This window comes from Mustela erminea, chromosome 2 (genome assembly GCF_009829155.1).
Source record: "Mustela erminea isolate mMusErm1 chromosome 2, mMusErm1.Pri, whole genome shotgun sequence".
In the NCBI taxonomy this organism is placed as follows: domain Eukaryota; kingdom Metazoa; phylum Chordata; class Mammalia; order Carnivora; family Mustelidae; genus Mustela; species Mustela erminea.
The window spans coordinates 157,999,223-158,022,021 of record NC_045615.1 but is presented as its reverse complement, the minus strand read 5'-3'; the positions used below and the strand labels follow the sequence as shown (position 1 = coordinate 158,022,021).

The window sequence follows — 22,799 nt, the reverse complement described above, 5'->3', positions numbered from 1 at the left end:
TCGTTTGGACTCAATAATTTGTAATAGGTCAACACTACACATTACCATTAGGCCTTTCCTTTCCATGCACATTTAAAGTGCTTTCTGAGCGACGGTGTTCAGGCAAGCTTGGAATAATGGAGTTGGTACTTGCTTTTGTGCCCACGCAGGGCCTCCAGAGATGGCTGATTTACCAACAGGAAAGGGTCTGTTTCGTGTTGGGTCCTCTTTCTTCCTCCTGACTCTATCCAGTCAATCCTCCACGCTATGCCACTGGACACCGGGCACCTAAACTTACTAAATCTGACCGCAAGTTTTCAAACCGTCAGATCACCTCGCTCTAGCTTGCAGGTGCTTCCATTCCTCTCTTATGTTGCAAAATGCATGGGTTTTATTGTTGCTCTTTTCTTCTGAGTCAGGATAACCTTTGCTTAGCTCCCGAGGGTTGATACTATAGTCTGAATGACTGAAATCACTTGCTATTTTAACTGTCAGGAAGCGTAAGATGAACTTAATTTTTTTGAAGGAGGATGAAACAAGCAGGTATCAAATGTACTGCTAATGCCGGTTTGCTTTAATCTGACTTGATTTTGTATCGCTGCCTACTTATTCAATCGACGTGTTTATTTTTACATCGATTTTAGAAGACATGGTGTATTGTTGAAAGCAAAATCACTGCTTGGAGAGTTTCTTCATTTCTGACACCCTTCAATTCTGTTTCGAGATCAGAGAGACCTTCCTGCTGTGCAGGAAATACTATTTATTGATGTGGGATAAATTTTTTTTAAGAACAAGTCAAGGCTACTTAATATAAGCATATCAGCTGAATGGCCGGAATAACAAAACATATCAAAATGTGAATCACCACTGTCAGATGCAGGCTTTTAACAACTTTAATTGATATAATTATAATTAGTATGCAAGATGTCTTACAACAAATGTAGATACAATTACATCAAATATCAAAGAAGTTGCACACCCATCTTTAAATGATGTTGGCTAACTCACCCCAAGAAAGCAACCTGGCATTGGTCTCTTGGTTAGCACTATTACCAGTACCAACCAGCACTTTAAAAATCAAAGTTGAAATGGTACATTCATTTGCCAAAAAGAGGTTAAAGGCAAAGAAGGTGAATCAACGTGCAGATCAACATGGCCCAGTTGCAAAATTCATTTCCCACACACGAGGGATCGAACCATGCATCCTTGCAAGCAAGATGAAGGGCAAACGGAGGACATCAAACCAGAAGCAACTCCACCAAGAACGCAGAAGGCTTCAGGATGGTGAAGGCCAGAGGCCCACTGCTCTCAGCCCTCAGGTGTCCATCTTCTGTTCCCCTAACCTCCTGGATCCTAACTCAAGAGTCTGTGAGACCCAGTTCTGGGGCTGTCTTTCCATTTGGAGACAGGAACCATTCTCCTGGTCCCGGGCACAGTTCCCCCACAGTCAGCCGAACTGGGGGGTCACTCAGAGCTGGGCCAGCTGCCTGCTGTGGCCAAGATACAGCTGTCATTTTATAGATTTAAGTCGAAACAATACACCAGTGTAACAGCAAATAAGAAACTGAAACTGAGATCACTTATATATCTAGGTAATACTTAAGATGCCTATAAATATTTTTCTCCAGAAACCGAAAACACTGTAGACGTCACTTCGTGAATCCTCACAACACATCTGTGAGGTAGCGTGGGGTGAGGTCAATGGGGAAGCATCCCCCTCATTTAAGAAATGAAGACAGACATCCAGGGAGGGCAGGAGACCTCACGGGGGCCAAAAGCAAAGAAAACAAAGTCGAATCCCACTCTTCATCATTTGCAGTCTACGGTCTAGAAGAATCCGCTTGCCTCCTTCCTGCTCTGACAGTCTATCACTTTATGACTAGTCCTATTCCTGGATGAAATATGATGGTTTTAGACCTCCTGGAGCAATTTCCTTTGGACAGACCTGGACAGAATCTCTCCCCGATGTAGAGGACATTAACTATCAGCGTGTATTTCTGGGGTGCATGTGTGTGTGTTTCAAGCAACATGTGTTGAATACAGTTCAAATTCTTTGGCCAACTCAGAAAAAAAGGACTTGGCAAAAAAAGGTTCAACCTATAGGTATTTTATACTGACATAACAAGGAAAGTTAGAGTTTTTCATGGGGAGCTGTCACCTTGCTGAATATATTTGCTTTAGGTCCAGATCCCTCTCTTTGCCATAAGGATTTGGAAGTTAATAGGCACAACAAACCCATCAAATGCTCTTGCACAATAGAAGACTCTGGTAAGGGGAGATGCTTACTGAGTCTGTGGTCATAATCGGTCAGTGTACCCCATGAAGACGCCGGTCCCTCTGACCCAGTACTTAGGACTGGAACAGCATCTAGGAGAGAACCACTCTGAAGGTGTTTCATGGACATTTTGTCAAAATGTTTGTGGCCGTGGGAGGAATAAAAGGGATGTCCTGTTTTTATCGAATTGTCCTTTGCTAAACTGAAGGCCTACAGGCTTTATAAAGGGAGTGAGGGTAGAGAAGAGAGACAATTATTCAGGCCCAGCATGGCCACAGGGGGCACAATGGGTCATCCCTGGGCATTTTTCTGGGAATGTCCTTTTTTTTTTTTTTTTTTTTTTTAAAATAATCAGAGCTAACAGAATTCCTGGCGGCCTGCTTCTTATTATGTAGTCCTATTGTAAAATACCTCTGGGGCTTGCTCATTCTCCTCTGATATGTAAGGAATTTAGGGATAAATTCAGAGTGTGGGAAGGCAGGCTGTGGAGAGTGGCACAGCTCTGGGCATCTCGGAATAGCGTGGCCACAGCGATTTTCCTGTTGGCACTTTGCTGGACCACAGTAAGTGACAGGTCGAGCTGAGGGTCAAATTTCTGGAAACAGCAAGGCAGCAGGTTCAAGTTTAGAAATAAAAATTGATCAGTTTTAAGTTCTTTATGGCACTAGGTCACTGTAGGACAATAGGATGCATTCTGAATCAGGACCTCATGGATGCTTCCTAATCCATGAAGTTTCCTCCTGCAGTCAGGACACAAGATGGCTGGTCACTGACATCAGGTGCTTCTGGAGGACAGAGTCCTCACCATGACATAAAGCTATGTAGAGAACACATGGAAATAAAAAGGCAACCACACATGCCAAAACAATCCATCCGCCCACAAACTGAATACTTTTTAGGGAACAATTTAACAAATCATTTCATTTAGTTAAAAGTAAAAAAATGTTACTAATCTGGGAGTGTCTTGTTTTATCCACCACGGGCATTTCAGTAAACCAGGGTTTCTCGAACTCAGCACTCCCGACATTTTGGGCCGGGTGATTGTTGGCTGCGGTGGGCTGTCTTGTGCCTTGCATGGATGTTTAGAGCATCTGTGACATCTACCTCCTCGTGGCACCCCCAAGTCGAGACTCTCAAAAATGTCACGAGACATTTGTAAAAGGTTCACGCGGGGGGAAGCAAAATTGTCTGCTTTTTGGTAACCACGGTTGTATCTGGACATCTGCAAACCATACCAGTTCTTCGAAATTTGAGGTTGAGGAGCGTAAGGCCATGTACCCAGGAGTGTTCATTAATTTGAGGGCAGAATTAGGAAGGTAAGTGTATGGGAAGAATAAACGGATTAATCGGGGTGTCTGTTTCCTGTGGAAACGCCTCACTGAGCTACTGCAGATAGACGAATCCTTTACAGTTTTTTACAAAACGGTCTGCAGCCGTTTCCCAACAGACAGAAGGCAGTGAGCCAGCTGTTTTGTGCCTATAAAGCAAGGGTTCTTTCTAGAGGTTCCTTCGAGCAGTGGATGTCTCTGTGAGTTATTGGGGCCTGAGTCCTTGTTCCCCCCAGGCGGTCGTCTGTGAGGGTCGCCCCTTCCCTCCTGACCCAGCCCCCTCCACTGCCCACGGCATGCTACCCGCCCTCCCCCTTTCTCTTCTCTAACTCATCTCCTCTCCTGGGGACAGCCTGCTGCAGCCCACCACGATGGGCATCTCGGGCAGAGCTGGGCGGCCTGGAGGGTGGGACAGGTAGGGGGCACGCTGCGATCTGACAGCAACATGCCACGCTGTCCCTCGGCCTGCTGGCGGCCTCCGGGGCACCTTCTAGTTTCCTCCTCCACTAATTAGGCCGTTAAGAAGCCGGGATCCAGCTCACAGAGCCAAGCAGGCAACCTGTCCGATACACCAGGTAGAAAGAGAGATTAAAAAGGAATCGGAGCAGCCCCCTGATTCCTCACCTGCAGGGTAAAACACTCCCAGGGTGCATTTCCTTTCCCCGCACGGAGATCTCATGCAATTTCCTAACTCAAAAGTTTGAGAAGTACCACCAGCTAAAAGTTCCCCTAAAAGTAACCCCCGATGCAAGGACTCACTCCCTGGCCTTCGGTCCCTCTTACAGTGGATCCCGCGGCAGGCACGGAGGCTTCCACCACAGCGGTCTGGGTCTGCCTCCCTCAGCTGCAGAGAAGCCTCCACTCACCTTTAAACAAGGATTCTTTTTGTACCAGAAAGGGGAAGTGATAGCAGCCAGAGGAGAGGGAGGAAAACAAAACAACCAAACCAACGAAACAGGGCTCAAGAGATTGTCGCTCGATGCATGTCAGGAACTTGTATTAATTCTACTGGGAAAGCGCTTATAAATAAACAGTTCCTCCTCGTCCCAGCCTCGCTCCTTCGTTAGGAGTCGTCGTACAGAGGGTTGTTGTAGTTTCCCCAGGATCCGTAGTCATGATCGTCCAGAAGCCTCCCGTAGGAGGAATGCCTGGTCGGGGGAGGAGAGAGCTGCGGTTATTTGGAGCAGTTGCCTGTCTTAGGGGAGCCGAAGGCCCAGCAGCCTGCATGGAGGAGGCTTTCAGGGCCCACAGGAGGGGACACGTGGTTTCTCCACCCACCAGCCCTGGAGGCCTCAGTCTACAAACTCCTGGAAGTTAGGACTGCTCACGTGGGAGCCCGGCTGGCACCTCCATTGAGATCACCCGGGTCCTAGTCTCTGTACATGATCTCTAGTGCTGGAGAAGGACGAGGACCCATTCCTCTGGCTCTGGCTACTGAGTAAGAAGTAGTAGCAAAGGGAAGGTTGCGTTCCTGGGATTTGACTTCGGTCCTGGACCGAATTTTCCCAGGAGTCATGAGGACGCCACCACAACCACTACTGCTCTCACCATATCATGTTTTACAATCTACACCATGTTTCTGTGTTCCGTTTTCACTTGATCCTCAAAATAAGGCCACAGGGCCAGTATTGCTTGTTTCTCTGAGAGGGAAAGATTTCTCTCTCCGAGCTCTTGATCGATGGGCACGAAGTTACCCAACTGAGCTATGAGTCAGATTCTCACCTCCTGGGTCTAGATCCCGTGCTCTGAGCTTCCTCGAGTGTGATTAACATTGTTAGTTCAATGGCACCTTGGGTTTAACAGGCTTTGATTGGTCATTTTGGGAAACTGTCTCACAATATTATTTCTGTAAGAAACTGAAATCAGATAGTTCTCACTCCTCTGTTTAAAACCTTAGAGTGGCTCCTTATCTCACAGAGTGAAAGCCAAAGTCATTAGCTTGGTTTGCAAACCCCTCTGGGATCCGGCCCCTGTTATTTTTCTGAGCGCATCAGCTGCCAATCCAGTCCTTCTTGTTGCCTCTGCCCCAACCATGCCTCCTTGCTCCTCCCTATCACGTCTGGCACACTCTTGCCTCAGGGTCTTTGCACACACCGTTCCCTCCGCTTGCAGCAGCTGGCCCTTCCTTCACCTCTGTCAAGTCTTTGCACAAGTGTCACCTTCTCAGTGAGGCCTTTCTTAAGAACCCGAACTTGTAACTCCCACCCCCCTCTCCCAGCTTTCCTGGCTTAATTTCCTCAAAGTTCTCATCACCTCCTAACATACTATGTAATTTACTCATTTATTTTGTTATTGTCACCTTCCCTGCCGAAACTGTATGTACGGATGATCTGCCCGCTTTGTTTGTGCTTGGCACTATCTCCAGTGCCCAGAAAAATATCCAGTGCATAGTAAGTCCTTAATGAATGTTTGCAGAAGAAACAGTGATTGGAAAAAAAAAATAAAATCTCTGAAAGCCAATCTGTTCACAAGAAGGGAGCTCCCCAGTCATTGTATGGCTAAAAGTGCGGTCAGGATTAGAACATCACAAAATGAGCATAGACTGGCTCTCAGGTTCATGTTCATGCGTGGATGATTACACCCGGCCACTGGAAATCACATTGGCTGTATAGAGTACCGACACACAGGCCGCTCCCCCTAATTTTTTTCTCAGCTCGACAGGAAAACTGAACAAAATGAAAATACAATCTGACAGGCACAAGAGGCATTTGTTACACTTCTATCTGTTGCTAAAATCCCTGCTGTCGCTCCTCTGAAGTTATTTACGTATGCCGGACATCTGAAAAGAGACCATCTGTTGCAAAGCACCAGCCCCTGCAGACTTGGTTTCAGATTCTTAGTCCTCTGGATTCTGCAGACTCGCTCAGCTGACCCAGCCTGGGCACCTGCAAATTTGAGGATGTTCCACAAGACCCTTTCTTCACCCTAAAGGCCCACCCTAAAGGACAGAGACCGCAGATAACACACCAGTGATTTTCTGATCCCCGGGAAGAGGGGAGGCCAGTTTTGGTAAACAAGGTCACTGGCCACACATTGCCACCCCCTCCCCCACATTTAACACCTCCGGCCTCGACCAAATCCTTCAACAGGATGGGATGATTGAGCAATGGGAGCTCAATGAACAAGTAAAAACCTGGGGGATTGCTCGACTGGAGCCAAGCCTAAATTTTAGTATGACTTACTGTTGCAAGCCTGGCCAACATCTACCTAATAAACCTGCTCCTTTATTGATAGGATACTCCTGCCTCACCTTTGTATGGTAATATAACTTCTCACAGCGTTTTATATCTATCATATAATTTTATTCCCACGAAGTATCAGTTAGGTCAACAGATGTATGTCCTCTGCTATTTTTTTAATCCCGTGTTTCTTCACCTATAAATTGGAGAAACTTAAAATGTGTTATTGCTGGCAGGAGGATGGAATGAGGTAATGCATATAAAGCCCTGGCACATAGTAAATGCACAGTAAGTGTTGGCCAGTACCGCTCTGTGATGTTTATTATAATGAAACTTACAAAAGCACATGGCAAACCTGCAAACAGTGGAAAAGGGCACGGAGGGAAAAGCAAGCCTCCCTCCTGCCAGGAACTCCTAAAAGCACACTCTGGGCACAGTTATAAAACCGGTTTCTTATTTGATTATTGGCATTTTTTTAAAAAAAGCATTATGCTGGAGGGTCAGAGGATTAACAATCTCTTGGTCATTTGGTTTTCCTGCTTATAGTTAGTCCAGGCAAGACTATTTGATCAGAGTTCTGCCTGAATCTGCTGTATTATAAGAAACATTCCCTACGCGAATATCAGAAAAATAAAAGCAAAGGATGGATCTTTACTTTCATTTTTCTTTGCCCTCTTGTTGGAATGAACAGGGAGTTAAGCAAAATACCGACAGCCAAGGAACGTGAAGCCAGAGATATAGATAAGCCGTATTGGGGAATGTACTGAAGCTGGAGGGCTTGTTTTAATATATTAATGTGTCTGAGCAAGAAGCACTGGGCGTGCTGGGACGCAAGCCAGGTTTGGATCAATCCTCTAATACTGTAGAGAGAGGAACACGTTTGTACGTGTGTACGTGTGTGTGAGATAAGACAAGAATAACTAAGGATCCTTTTAAACTCTCTCTAGTCAGAACTTCTTCAATCACGCACGTCTTAGATGGCAAAGGGGAGGTTTTCATATCGGTCCTCGGGGAGCCCACGATGGGGAACAACCTCGCCTTCGAGTTAGGGAAGGTGGGGCTCGAGGAATCCAGATGCCGTGTCCATGTGACTTAGCGGCAGAGCTGGTGCTGAAATCCAGGTCTCCTGGCTCTCTTGTGCAGAACTCCTTCAGCTCTTCTTACCCGGAAGAGCAGTGGGTACCAACGGCACCTTCGCCAGGGCACAGCAGCTTGGTTTCCTCAATTTCTTCGTCGAGCCCGGTGCCGTCCCACACAGCCAGCGCAGCCTCGCCGTGCCTCGGCTCCCTCAGACGGTACACCTCTTGGGGGCAGAGCGCCTCTTACTTTTCTTTGACGTTTCTGCACATCTCACACGCTGCTCTCGAGGCAGCGGTACTTTCACGAATGCCTGATGCCGAGGGCTCCCACCAGGTACACATGAACAGTATAGACGGAGTTTGCTCCATCAGCACCAGCAGGGACTTGTACAGTCCGGGGCAATTCCTAGTGTAATATAACCGGAGCAGAGGGGAAATACTATTAACCAAGCCAACGGGTCAGAGCCACCATTTTGACCTTAATTGTGAGAAGAGGAAAGAGAATTCTACCTAAATTTCTCTGAGGCAAGGATGTAGCTTTAAAGCACTCAGCACAGAGCTCACGGTCCCTGTGAATCAATGGCCCTGTGCTGTGAGCCCCATGTTGCTGCTACTGTGCGGCTTAGTGAGCTAAAAGCAGAACCCACGGGGGACAAAACAGGGCATGATTTATGTCAAGTCCTGGTCTCACAGCTTCCTTCTCAAATGGCTTGCTCTAACAGGAAGCAGCCCTTCCTTCTCCCCACGTCCCTAATTGCTGATGCCCTGTGACAACTGGTACGTGCAGCAATGACATCTGCGGTTGGAGGCTTTCTCCGCAACTTCTCTGTGGTACCTATTTTTTTTAACTTTATTTATTTATTTATTTATTTATTTATTTATTTATTTATTGGAGAGAAAGACAGAGAAAGAGAGAGAGAGACAGCATGAGCATGGCGGAGGGAGAAGCAAGCTCCCTGAGCAGGGAGCCTGAGGCGGGGCTCGATCCCAGAACCCTGGGATCATAACCTGAGCTGAAGGCAGATGCTTCATCAACTGAGCCACCCAGGCGTCCCTGTGGTACCTCTTTTAAGATAACTGCAGCGGCAATACTTAATGGAACCCAATTGTCTTTGAAAATGAAGTGTTTTCCTTCCCTTGTGTAGACACATAGTTGTTGGCAAAAACGCCTTCTCCTTTCTAAGGGTCAAGCTCAGGGTTCCCTCCAGGGTCCAGCTTTGCTTACTATCACCGCCCCCCCCCCCCGCCCCCCGCCAAGTTCTCTCCTCTCGAGTCAAGTGAGTTCTGTCATTCAAACCTGAGTGCTCATCATGTGCTAAGAAGGAAGGGTATAAAGATGGAAAAAATATGGCTTAGTGCTGGGAAAGCACAGCCTAACTTATAGCTCATTAGTTGCTGGTAATTAAGCCTCAGACTCTTACATCCACTTGCAAAGCCAGTCTGGTTTAGCTGCCACTGTCTCCTTTGCTCCCATTGGGGGCTTCTTGCTTTCTCTGATTGTCCTTTTTCTGCCTGGCTCCTTTCATTTAAAGATTCAGTAAAACCTTATGACCCATTAGGCCCTATTTAGGGGCCGGGAGATGCCTCAGTGAGCTAAACAGACCAAAACCCCTGTCCTAAGGAAACTTCCATTCCGGTGGGGGGAAGGCACAACAAATAAGTCATGAAAAATAATATGGTGGATGGTAATATGTGCCGTGGAGGACAACAGAGCAACTGAGGGGAATGAGGAGTTCCAGTGCGAGGTGGGGACGGTCATTAGGAATATGGCGATCGGAAAACAGTCTCACTACAATGGCGGGTGAACAGCAGGTGAATGAGGTGTGGGGGGAGGCACGTGGATGCCTGAGGTAAACCCTGCAGAGAGGACAGAAAGGGCAGAGGCTCTGAGGAAGCGGCGAACAACACCTCTGTGTGGCTGCTACCAAACTATAATTGTTTCAAAATAAATTATTCAATTATTGGAATGATTTTAGATGTACAGAAACATCGCAAAGATGGTACAAAGAATTGGGGTATGCCCTTCCCTTGCTTCCCTTGTTAGTGACATGGTGTATAGCCATGTCACAACTGTCCAAAGTAGGAAAGGAACATGGCCAGTGACGGTGTTGAGGCTAAGAAAGCTGTGACCATTAGGGGCGAATTTACAGCTACTGTAGCAAGATAGTGGCAGGATGAGTATCATAATTTAGGAAACCTATCAGTGCTGTCTTTCTGCCCAAATTCCAATGTTGGAAAGCTTCCAATCACTCATTTTCAAGGTGTTCTGCCCACAGTCTGCGTTTCTTTTAAAGAGCAGTTACTTTTGAATTTATCTTTAAATAATCACGTTTCCTTTGAAGGAGTCGATAGAATTTGTTTGTTTTCTCTTCTTAAATTATCTGCTGGTATCGTCCTGGCAGACGCTCACCACAGAAAAGGCCCCTATATCGAAACACTTATTAGTAAAGAAATTCAGAGTCACGAGTAAGTAATGACGAGTATATGGTTTGAACGGATTCCTGCAAGCTTCCCCTTCTCTAAACCCTGTTTCGCCATATTTGGAATAAACGAAGACTGCTGCTGTACCCCAAATTTTGCTATCCAGAATCATTCACTCCTCCAGGAAGTGTAAGTGTAAAACAATTACTGTATGTCGGGTACGGCCAGGGGCTCGCTATCCTTCTGCTGGAGCAGACTGACAAAGGCGGCAGTGATTCCAGGATAAGGAATTGAGTCCTACAAAGGAGACACATGCGGTAAGGGGTGTCCATGGAGATGGTGGGGAGGAGGCTTCCCAGAGAGCATCTCTTTCAAGCTAGACAATTTGGAATTAGCCAGGTAGAAAAAGAGATGACTCAAACACCTCCCGCTGGGGGATCCGCACGTGCAAAGTCACTAAGACACGGAACAGTGGGAGCACCGCATCTAGAACATGTGTGTGGAGTGTCGGGAAATGGGTAGATCAGGGTTACTCAAAGGGGGTTCCCCCAGACAGCAGCACTGGCCTCATCTGTGAGCCGCCACACTGCTTCAGCTCCTATGGGGACCGGACCCAGGAAACGGTGCTGGTATGTTTTTGTTTTTGATTTTGGGGGGATTTTGGGGGGACATGTCTTGAAATGTATTTCTTCTAAAGACCCCCGATGATAGATACGGGAACAGGGACAATGGTTATAAGGAACGCACTAGACCCTTGAAGGAGACAGAGTGATGAAAGGGTTGTATGAGTGAGTTCAGATATAAATACAGATTTTTCAATCATACACATTGTTATTGACCGGTATTTGCTAATCCCACGTTTTCATAGATTGGTATCGGCCTCTAAGTGGATAGGATTATTTGCTAAGCATAGATATATTTAGTTGGAACATGACAATGAGCTGTCAAATACCCGTCGAAGCTGTTTTCCAATGTTAAGCAGAGAGGAGCACCTAACTTCGCTTGGATGAACCATGGGCACGTCCTGCAGCTACAATACAGGATACTAAATTAAATTTCATTTTCATTTAATTTCTTTTAAGACCTACTTCCTGAAGACTTTGTATAGTATCACCTCTAAGCATCTTCCTCTCTTTTTTGATTTTTGTCAAAAATACGTTAAGACTTGACTCAACTGGGTTTAGTAGAACATTCAGGAAGAACTGCTAACATTGCCCAGTCATCACCTGGAAGGAAACTGTGTTTTTAATGAGCTCCCCTATCGATTCTTATGCACATTAACGTTTCAGAACTACTGAGCTGGAGAATCGAGTCAGCCGGACCCAGCGAACGCCGAAAGCAGATCTTAAAAAGCCAACCTGTCAGTAACAAATTCTAGACAATCTCGGACCTTACGGCTGCCTGGGCCAAATCTTGAAAGCCACAACCACCAAAAGGCATCCAGTTGTATAACATATAATCGCTGGAAGACTGAAAGCAGAACAGGTGACTTCTGACAAAACGCCTTCCAAGCCAGGCCCTGTTGTGTCTATAAATCACGATCACATTTATTTTTGTGAAGGGAACAGCCCGTGTTGTCCGCCTGGGTTACTCACCCCTAATTATAGCAGCGTCCTCGTTGCTGGCGACCGCAGATACGGTCTCCTGAGCAGGGGATTATCTCGCGGCAGAAGAGTTTTGAGCCAATTTCCACAAAAACAAAACGACTTCCCTCGGTCTTCCAACAGCACTAACTAAAGGCACCTTTCTGCAAGAGGCACACGGGGCTCTTGCTTTCTTTTAGGCAGACAAGCCTTGGAATCAAGACTGCTTACAAGTAGATTCTGCTGATGAACCTACAACAGGGGCGCGGCCTCCCAGGCGCAAGGAAAACAACTCACCTGAAACCATCAAATGGGACCTGGACGTCTGCCCCTCAGTGCATGACGAGAAAACTGAGCGGCTGCGTCGTCTGCTCCCCTGCCCTCCTCCCCCTCCTCTGAATCCCTGGTGCCTACTGAATGGCACTGTCGGCGGCGACCACCTAACTGGGCACCGCGGTGGTAAGCACCCTTGTAACAGCAATCACGATGACAGGACTTACCCTGTCCACCGGCACGGAATGTTTCTCTATATTATAATTTAATCCTTGTAACAATCCCGAGTTAGGTATTAGGCCTTATATTAGTCATGTATAGTATTACCTGACCTGAGTTAGACACTAGTGCCATAATACTAACACAACCATGTATGGTCACAGAACTATAAAACTGATCATGGAGTGACTAATCAGTTTGCCTAGAGTACGTATTCTTAGCCACCAAGGGCTCCACATTTATTACTTGGTTTCATCTTCCGAACAACTTTGAGAGATGGGTGTTATCCACCCTATTTTTACAGATGAAGACATGAGGGCTCAGGGAGATTACCATTCACCCAAGTCCACGTCAGCAGGAAGGGGAAGGGTCCGTGTTGAACCTGACCACAAAGCCACGCTCCTGCCTCCCCCCACCCCCAACTGCCAGCAAAGATGCCGCGTCGGTGATGGAGAACAGCCGCCAGGCTCAAGGGCAGTTCGTGTTTATAAGTCACTTCCACCAGCGGCTTAGTGACAGAAGGAGTCGGCCCTGTAGGCAGGGGACACTGACAGGACTAGGGGTCACATGTCCCTGAAGAAGAGGAGCATGGAAAGAGACGGTGGGCGGAGGTGGCCGACGCCTTCTGAGGGAATCAGAGTTTGGGAAAAGGTGAGATTACTGAGCCGGCAGCAGAGCTTACAACATGCCCTTCTCCTGGCTGTGGGGCTGCCCTGGGAAGCAGATTCTTTGGCGTTTGCAGGGACCCAGGCTGGGCCAGGCTCACGGCCCACTGGCTGCAGGCCAGAGCGAATGGTTTCCCCGCCGGCTGGGCTTTCAGTCTCTTCCTGCTCCAGCCACGTGAGCTGAAGGACCACAGGAGACAGACCTCTTGTCATGTGGTTCTCCTCAGAAACTGGGATCATAGGAAGGGAATAAACTTCCAGCCAAGGGGAAACGTCACCTCAGGTACACACGCCCGCGTGTGTGTCTCTGCGTACGCACGCGCACACACGCACTTGTCAACTGACCCGCGTGTACTTCTGGTGAATGAGACAAGTGGGGCTTTCCAAGAATCTGGCAAAGTAACACTTGAAAGGGCTGTGGCACAGCCGTAAAATTCGTGAGGGCTCTTCACCTCCTTATGTTATCATTTTGCCAAAATAATTAACAGAGAGGCAGAAAGGGGCTTTCCTTAGGGGCTTTCTAAACAGGGGTCTAATCGCTTGATCCGTCCTTAAATTTATAATCCCAAAGATAAATAACCATCTTAAACTCATCCCACTGGGGCCTTCCTGCATTGAAAGAGGAGGACCTACATGGGAGAGAGAAACAGTGACTGCTTCATTTTAATCATCCACTGAATTAATCTGGCGTTGGGAATGTCTGGAGAAAACACTCTTTAAATTTTTAAAATAAAACGTTATGCAATTTTAATCAGCACTCATTAGAACCGATTTTAATGACCTGCTAACAAAACATTCCAAGTGCAGTGCGTTCTGTGATGGCAGGATCGTGTCTCATCACTGGTGGGCCCCCAGTGCTTAGAGGGGGGCCTGGCACACTGCTATCGCTCAGGAACTGTCAAGCAACTGCTTTACTGGGGGCCCTTCCTTCCATTTGACCACTCTGGTGATGATGATGGCAGGGCTGTGTACTTGGGAGGCAGTGTCCATTAATTTGCCAGCAGTGTTACCACGTAATATCACGGTCCTCATATTACAGGGGAAGGAGAAGTGAGGGTTAGTAAGGCTCCGAGACAGGCTCAGGTCCCGCCAGAACCCACTAAAAACTGATAGAGTTTGGATTCCAACTGAGGTCTCCTTGCCTCTGGAGTCTGAGTTCTTAGTGTTCTAGACTGCCTGTCTATAGTCAGTGCTTTGAGATGGTGAACCTGAATTCTTGCCTGGAGTCAGGATAAAGATCATTTTTGGCAAGTGTGTGGCAAGAGGAAAGCATTTCTATTCCACTCCAGACTCCAGGGGAGGTCATATTTTTTGTGACCTAGCCCTTCAGAAACTCACCACTGTGACTGCAAAGTGATTCTGAAGGTTATCGGTATGTTCCGTTTTTGCCTCTTTGCACCTGACATGAAGAGACACCGCTGCAGCTGGGAATGAGGGTCCCAGACGAGCTCATAAAAGCCAATTTAACTCCTAATGAAAACAGCATATCTGCAGTGATAAACTAATAACAAAATGGATGGAAAAGTGTATCATTTAGTGAGATAAAATTCATAAAATTACGTTTACTGGTCAAGGAAATACAGACTTAGTGAAGAAAAGAGATTATTTTAAGCTATGAAGGAGCAAAGATGCTTCCGGAAAGGGTTTTAGACACAGGTAAGGCTGGCCCTTTAATTCCAACTTCTCTTGGAAATCTGGCTGTCCTGTTCTTTGTACCTTAGATAGAGGTGGTAATACGAGGCAATCTCATAATTGGCACCATCACTAGGTTGATCTGGGCTACACGATTTAGAACAAAAGACCGAGGGAGGAAAAGGGAAAGAGGATGGGGGAGGTTCCTGGTGGGTCTTGGCTTGGGCCGGGGTGAGCAGAGGAAATGAGAGAGGGCAGCCAAGGGACTGTGTGAAGCAGATGATCGATTAGATATGTGGTTTACTTATTCAGTTTATGGAGTATCTTCTTTGCGCCCAGTGCTGTGCTCACCAAGTCTGGGTCCTCATGGAGCTTAACATTTGTTTGTGTGTTGGTGGGGGGGAAAGGGACAATAAAGAAGTAAACAAAGATATAAAACAATGAATAAAATAATAAACAGTGGTCCTAGCCAGGACAAAAGTAATGAGGCACCAAACTGGAAGGGAAGTCTTCTGGAGGACGTGATGTGAAAACCTTGCATGAGCAAGAGGTACCAAAAAAGCCTTCAGAGAGGGTCGGGCAAGACACAAGAACGTGGAGAGAAAAGGAGCCTGGTGTGTTCTGAGAATCGGGCGGAAAGCCAGCGTGACTGCGGCTGGTGGTTGAGCGAGAGGGAGAAGTGACGAGTGAGAAGAGGAAGGGCAGGCTCCATGAGTGATCTTGAGAGCCAAGCTGCAGGGTTGGAATTTAGTTCTAAGTACAGAAGGAAGCCACCAGGGCTTTTAAGGGACGGAGTGACAGGGTCTGCCCAGAGTCACCATGAAGATGCCCCCAGCAGTTGACAAGAGAACAGGTCGGAGGTCAGAGGGAGGCTGTGCTCATCATGGTGGCACGTGGGCTTCTGTCCCTTGTTAGAGGTGCTCCACAGACTGGCACATAAGACTGCCACTTGCCATTAGGCATGTTCGGGGTAAGTAATGTGGTTTTGGAGACTTTGGGATTTCACAAAGCAGTAGACCACAAAGTTGGGGGCTCACAGACTATGGCAACTTTCTATTTGGCTAAAGCCAATAAAAACTCAGCTGCCGTCCGTGATCACCTTCATTTCAAAGAGATGAGATATTTTAAAGCCAAAAATATAAGGACATAATCTCGGGGGGGGGGGGAATCTAATTTTATAGAAAACACTACTCCTTTCTTTCTTTCTTTCTTTCTTTCTTTCTTTCTTTCTTTCTTCCTTTCTTCCTTTCTTCCTTTCTTCCTTTCTTCCAAGATTTTTTAAGTTTGAGAAACAGAGAAAGAGAGCACAAGCAGAGGGGAGAAGCAGAGGGAGAGGGAGAAGCCGGTTACCTGCTTCAGGCCAGGACCTGAGCTGAAGGCATCCGATTCACCACCTGAGCCACTCAGGCGCCCTGAAGACACGACACTTTCCTTTGTATTTTCAACATTTTGCTTTAGCATCAGTGAAAACCTCCTTACAGACTGGACACACACCCACAGTGGTATTTCAAACACTGGTATTTGTAACCCACTGAGCTCCCGTCTCTACCCCATCTCCCAGATGAAGAACCTGAGGTTCGGGAGGCATGTGGCTTTCGCGAGGTGAGGAGGGGCCTTGCGGGCAGGGGGCCAAAGCCTCCGTCTCCTGACTGCATGTTCCCTCACCATCGTGCTGTGTACGTGTTCAGCGCAGCCAAGGTTCAAACACCGCACCGTGGGTTCCCGTCCAGTGCACACTACCGTGGCCCTCGTTGCGTCCCGACCAGCGTTTCCAAGAGCTAACACGCTTATCAGGACACCAGCACTCGGCACACCAGCTCTCGGCCTGGAACCTAAAAAATGGAATCTCTTCCCCATAAGGAAGAGTAAGGTGCGTCTCACCTGATCTTCAGATAGGCTGCCACCCCGAACACCAACAACACCACGGCAATGACTGTCACCGTAATGGCGGCGATGCTGCCTGCGGAGGAGAGGCACAGGGAGAAGTTGAGCGAAGGGCATTCACTGCTGCTCAGTCTGCACAGTCAGAGCTAGGACAAAACCGGGCTCTTCATTGTTACCAGTACTCTTCTCAGCCTCTAAGAGTTTGGGTAAATGGCCAAAATTATTAAGACCTTCGGGCCTGCCTGGAGTTCAGAAAACAGCCTCCAGTAACATTTATTGTTCTAGGAGAGAGAGCGATCTGTTGCTGCTGCGGCTGGTAGGGGGTTTCAAATCTCCTGACATCTTATTTTCTTCTGTTACAGGCCCTGGCTCCTCTCTCTACAACTCGTGAGATCTTGAGAGGCTTAGGATGTTTTATTCAAGGGTCACTGCAAAGCACTACGGCTGGTTTTTAAATAAACCAGAATCTCACAGCTGTATTAGTCGTGTCCACTTCAAAAGGACCATCCTGGTTGGAGATGCACTCATTTAAATGACGCCATCAAATCAAAGCACTTTTTAAAAAAACTCCTTTTTGGGGGAGTGTGTTGAGTTTCCACCCTTGAGAGGTGAGTTTGCTTTAGCAGAGAATAAAGTCAAGCTTGCTGTACAACCAAGGGCTGCTCTGAGAGGTAACACTATTTTCTGTGAATGAAATAACCAGGTGTAATTACAAAGTAACATGAATGTTTTATTGTGCAATCTGAAATCTGGCTCCAAAGGCAACTATTAACGGGCAGTTGAAAACCCATCGAGCACGTAGCCTTGTAAGAATAACCATACGGCTTCCAAAGATTACCACTTAGAAGCACAACACTCTTTTCTGTGTGAGTTTTGGGCTAATAATGTATATACTTTGGCTATATTTCACCTGAGAAATGCAAAGAATCAATTGGGCTCTTGTCTCCTAATGGCGGGAGTGACCTTCTTGGCACTAAGGCTGGTGTCGGGGACTCCCTGTGCTCTCCTAGGCTACCGGGAAACCGTGTTACTACTTCAGCGAGTGGACGGGACTCAGCCACACTGGAAGGAACATCAGGGGTCTGGAGTCCAGATATGTGAACCCATGTCATTAGCTGCGTGTGTGGTGTGGGTTACTTACGTAACGCTGACTCGCACACCAATCACCTGCGGCAACCGAGGAGGAAGAGCTGCCCCTCCCCCCCGCTCCCATGACTTTAGGAGGGATTAAATGAGGTGCCATGCACACCAAGTGAAAGTCTTATCCAAAATATACCGTCCTGGACCAGTGCCCACCTGTCGTGTACTGGATCTCAAGGGTGATGGATCTCCCCCACATTTTTGGAGATTTATAGGTTATCTGGAGATCTGTAGGTTATTTGTCATTTCTCCTTTTCTTTCTTTCCCTCTCTTAGGAACCGCTTTTGTATATTGTTCCCCTTAGTGCTTCCACCAAGGGAATTAGAGCAGCGCTAAGAAGCAAATCAGTCTAGTTATTAACTCTGTAGTAACTCCACAAAAGTTCTGAGTGAAAGAAGGCTCTCTCTGCTGGTGAGAATGTCTAAAAGAGAGCCAAAGAGGTCCACTGCTAACCAACACTGAGGGGAAGACCAGAGCCTGATGTGTCCGCACGGACTGACCATGTTCCACCATTTCGGAACGGCCACACCCGTCGACGCTCACTGCTCACCTCCTCGTAGCCGGAACCCTTCAGAGCCAGATTCATATAATTACCAGGTTAATTGTCTTCCCCTTTATACCACGGTAAAGACAGAATTATGGCATGGAATGCTCAGATGTGCAGATCTGATCAAGTAGGAAAAATGCAAGGTCAGATCCCCTCGTGGAAAACATCCACCCCTGCTTGGAAAGGCTGCACTCGGCTTCACGGCCTCCAGCTGTACTGAAGTGAGAAAATTCAGTTCACTGAAGCCTCTTAAAAGCTTTTTTAAGAGCTTGTGACATGAGGATTATGACTGCAAGGGAAGATGATGGGGTCTGTCGAGAGTCAGAGATACAGTGGTTGTAATTAGGAGCCGTTTAAAAACTGACCTTTACATTTAATTTGCCCCCTCAAAAAAAATACAAAAAAACCAAACAAAAAACCCCCACAAAAACCGGGAGAAGAGACAGACTAGAGTTGATTTCTCTGTAAGACTCTTCTTTCTTGCTCCGGCAGAGTTTAATGCAGGAAACTGTAGGTTTGACCTTTTTCAAAGTTTCTTTCCTAACCCTAGGCAGTTGGATCGCCTCCAATTATGCTATTTACTGGATATATTTATACATCGCCTCTTCCTAAAGATAAATCCGGCAGTTCCCTAACTAAAGTGCTCCTCTTTTTCAAAGCATGGTAAGTGACGGAGTGACCCGCTGCCCCTCTCAGTGGCTGGTGGCTGTCTGTCTAGCTCTGGATGTAACCGGAGCCCTCCAATGGGGCTCTCCAGGCCATCCTTCCTGGTTCACAGTGGGCAGCCTCCATCACCAGAGCTGAGATTAGCAGGTGATTTCCCCCTGATGGGCTCCTGAGGGCAACTGAGCAAAGGGGCACTTCTGAGGGTTGGTACTGCTTGATATGAGGCTAAGAGGTGTGGGGTAAAATAGGCTATGCTTAAATATTCAGGACATCTTAATTATTCTGCCAGTCACTGGCTCTTCTCATCCGGTGCCAACCAAGGGAGCCAGGGACCCCTGGAGGCCGATCTCTATCAGGCCCTGAGCCTAGGAGGTCTTGTGGGCTGAGCCTGCTCTGACCCCCAGAGCAGCTGCTACCTACAGAGGCAGCCAGGAACCTCATCCTGGGAAGTTCCACACCTCAGGGCATTATGGTTCGAGCCTATGAGGGGGTTGCTGAGCCACATTAGCACAATTTTTATGGTAACTGAAAAAGCATGATTTCCTCCTTGTGAAAACAAATGTCATTTCCCCCGAGTTCTGTTTAAACTCAACTAGAATTCCCCTTCTCCTCCTACTTACTCTTTTTTCAAGGAGGGTCAGGGAGACAGAGAATGAGGAAGGTGTGGCTGGGGCAGGGAAGGCTCTGCCCTGTGAGGAAGGTATGGACCCTTAGTGGGCAGGAGGCTGAGAGCGGGGAAGGGGAAGATGGCTGGCATTTCAGTTCCTCCTCAGTGGGATTTGCCCGTTACACACTGGGTGTGACTCGCGCTGAAAAGCCCTGGAGCCAGAAGGAATTAGAGAGCATCGGAGGAAACCTATCTGTATATCGTATAAGCTGAGATGCAAGAAAATTCTACATTCCACCATGCCAACATGCTCTGCCTGACCAGAGGGCTGCCAAAGATCCATGCAAAGCCTCCTGGAACACTGGGCCTCTCCAGAAGCTGGGGTTTCTCAGGGGGCCACTTTTCCAGCTTCACAACAATGCAGGACAAAAATAAGCAGACTAAAGAACAACCGTAGTTACCTCTACCTGTGGGTGCTTTGGGCTAGAACCACGCCAAGAGCCTTACAGCGATCACGTCACTTGACTCTCTTTACAAGATGAGTGGATTCCTTACCATTTTATGGATGAGAAAGCTAAGGCTCAGAGAAAAGAACTTGATTCAGGCTTTACAGTCTGATCAATGTCCGAGCTGACGTTCAAACCCGAGACCACTTCATTCCAGACTTGGCACTTGCAATCATGCACCAGCAGGTTACTTCCACTGGCCCTTTCTCAGCTTGGCCAACTCCTACTCTTTCTTCTTGACCTAACTAAATACCAGCCCTTCTGATTAGCTTTCCTGACACCCCCATGCAAATGATGGCATTACTGTGGGTTCTCAGCTCTTTGTGCTCTGTTATGAGCACCCCGCCCCCCGCAGGCTCTGACCATTTTCGTCCACTTCTCTTCCCCTGCTTCCTGCGCTCTAAACCCCAGGCACAGTCTCTAGCTCCTCGTGGGCACTTGACTCGTTTAGTTAATGTCAGAATAGTAAATGCGATACTGGCAAAAAGAAGGAAAGAAAGAAAAATAAAGAGAGAAAGAAAGAGAGCAAGAGAAAAAAGAAGAAAAGAAAGAAAGAAAGATAAGTGAGTACTGGCAATTTTTGAGCCCAGTCGCTGTGCTGAGAAATTTCCCGAGCAGCAGATCTCCCATCTTTCCATCTTGGCATCCCCTGCTCTAGTCTTACCTGAGCAGCTACTCCTATGACTCTACAGCGATGGTCCAACCCCTGCCCCACGTGCCTGCGAGTTCCCACAGATGATGGAACTGGAGGAGAGTTATTTGGGGAATAACTGTCCGAACGGAGTCAGCTAACAATCTTTGAGGTGCGACAGCCAACTCCTATAAGACTGCGCTCCCGGTCAGACCTGGCACCCCCAGGAGACAGGTGGCTGCCCTAGAGGCCATCCCTTACCCTGCTTTGAGTCTGTTCTGTGCCCTGAGCTGGCCTGGAATAAAGGATGGCATGCAGCTAAGGAGTCTCTTTCCCCACACCTGCCTCTCGCACAACAGACACGTCTTGTTCTTTTCTTTCCTCTCCCTGCTCCAGAAAGGAGGTAAGAAAGGGAGAAGAGGAGCAGGGGACCACTTTAGAGTGTGGGGCTGCTCCTTCAGTCAAGGTTGCAGAGGGAAAAGGCACCTCTGTTTCAAAGGAGTTCTTCCTAACGGTATGGTCTGTGCATGTGCTGGAGGAGAGGCGAGAGCAGGGGGTGGGGGTGGGGGTCTGGAGGTTAGACCTCCACGGGGGCCTGGATCTCTGCCTCTGACACTAGGAAAAGCCCCTCCCATCCTTACAGTCATAGTCTCAGATCACATCACCGTCCTCCAAACAACAATGCTAATAATAGCATTAACAACGATGACAAAAATAATTGCAACCGACACTTTCTCGTTACTTACTCTGGACCTGGGTCTGTTCTGTGAGTTTCACTTCTTTGAATTTATGTCCTGCTCATGAGAACTTTGCAAGGTAGGGACTCTCAGTATCTCCATTTTACAGATGAAGACACCAAGGCACAGAGAAACTAAGGGCTGGGAAGCACAGAGTTGATGGCCGGAATTGCTGGGACCCCAGCACAGGTTCCTGGGTCCACGTGGGGTCTCCATAGGCTCTCCTGCCACCCTGGGCTGTAGGGGTCCATGCGAGTCTGCGCAGAGATGAACCCCGTGGCCCAGCCCCTCCCCTATCTGCTTTCTCTTTGTTGTCTGGGACGCACTGCCTAACTTGGGGCTGTGTGGTGGTTTGGGTCTTCTTGTAGGTCCTGGTGAAGGTTGGTTAAGACTCTGTTAATTCAGAGTAACTGTAGGCAGGACTTGTTAGAGGTGGACAACAGTCACAGAACAGCGCGCTAATCGGGCCCATGTCATTGGTTTCCAGCATGAGTTGTGGTCCAAAAGGACCACTGAGAACCCTGCCCAGTGTTATTCATTGCAGTGTATGAAGTGAGCTGGGGTAGACGCTAGCTGCAACTCGCTTTGGGGCATGTGTGTGTCCCTCCATGTATGTAGGATGTGGTATGGGGGAGACAAAGTGAAAAAGGACATCTCAGCTTTTGGATGCTGTCACCTAGGTTGATCCTAATTTTACCATTATTTCAGTATACTTGGACTTCTTGCCTTGAATTCTGTTTGGATTTCACTCCTGGTTCTCCTCCTACTCTCCCCCACAACAAGGAAAGAAGCTAAGCTTCTCTCTCTCTGATCCCGAATTAATCCCATGCTTCTCCTGAATAAACTGCATGGGTTCCTTGAGCTAGGACAGTGCAGGGCGTGGAGAAGCAACTAGCGGGGCTCCCAGGTTTCACCACCCAGTTGCAGAGATAGTTGTCAGGTTCCGGAACCATCCAGCAGTGCAGGACTAGGTGGACAGATAAGCAGATAGTTAATGTGGTAGGTAGATGGTACCAAACTGTATTTCTGCCTCTAACTTGGGGGGGTGTCCATAAAAGTTAGAATCTCGGGGATGCAGCTGTTCTTCAAAGGATGGGCAGGCCTTGGACAGCAATGAAACTGTGAGGCTGGAGTGAGCGAGACGGAGAATAGATACCTCACATTTGCAGGACTGAATATTCAGCACTGGGTCTAGAGATATAAGCACCCTCAACTGGTGTCCTTGTCCTTCTCTAAAAAGTGGGATAATCCTTATCTTCTCCATTTCACAGGAATATTGGGAGGACCAAATGAGACCAAGTGCTTTGTAAATTAGCACAGATTGAGGGGACTGTTGAGTTCTCTGCATAACCCACTTTAGGATTCAAGAGACCTTAATACTGAGGGATTCGCTGAGCAACTTACCCAAGGTCACCCAATTCACGGAGCTGACAAAACCAAGGCCACAG

At 47.6% G+C, this 22,799-nt stretch overlaps 1 protein-coding gene across 1 annotated transcript in view; it reads right to left on the bottom strand.

Moving 5' to 3' along the window:
• Positions 1-854: 854 nt before the first annotated feature.
• Positions 855-22,799, bottom strand: part of PARM1 (prostate androgen-regulated mucin-like protein 1) — a 99,831-nt gene continuing 77,886 nt past the window's right edge. Inside the window, exons 3-4 of the mRNA XM_032334588.1 lie at positions 16,515-16,593; positions 855-4,730 (exon numbers count right to left, since the gene is read on the bottom strand). Coding sequence (XP_032190479.1) covers positions 4,646-4,730; positions 16,515-16,593 — 164 coding nt within the window. The 3' untranslated portion in view covers positions 855-4,645. The remainder of the gene's footprint in view (positions 4,731-16,514; positions 16,594-22,799) is intronic.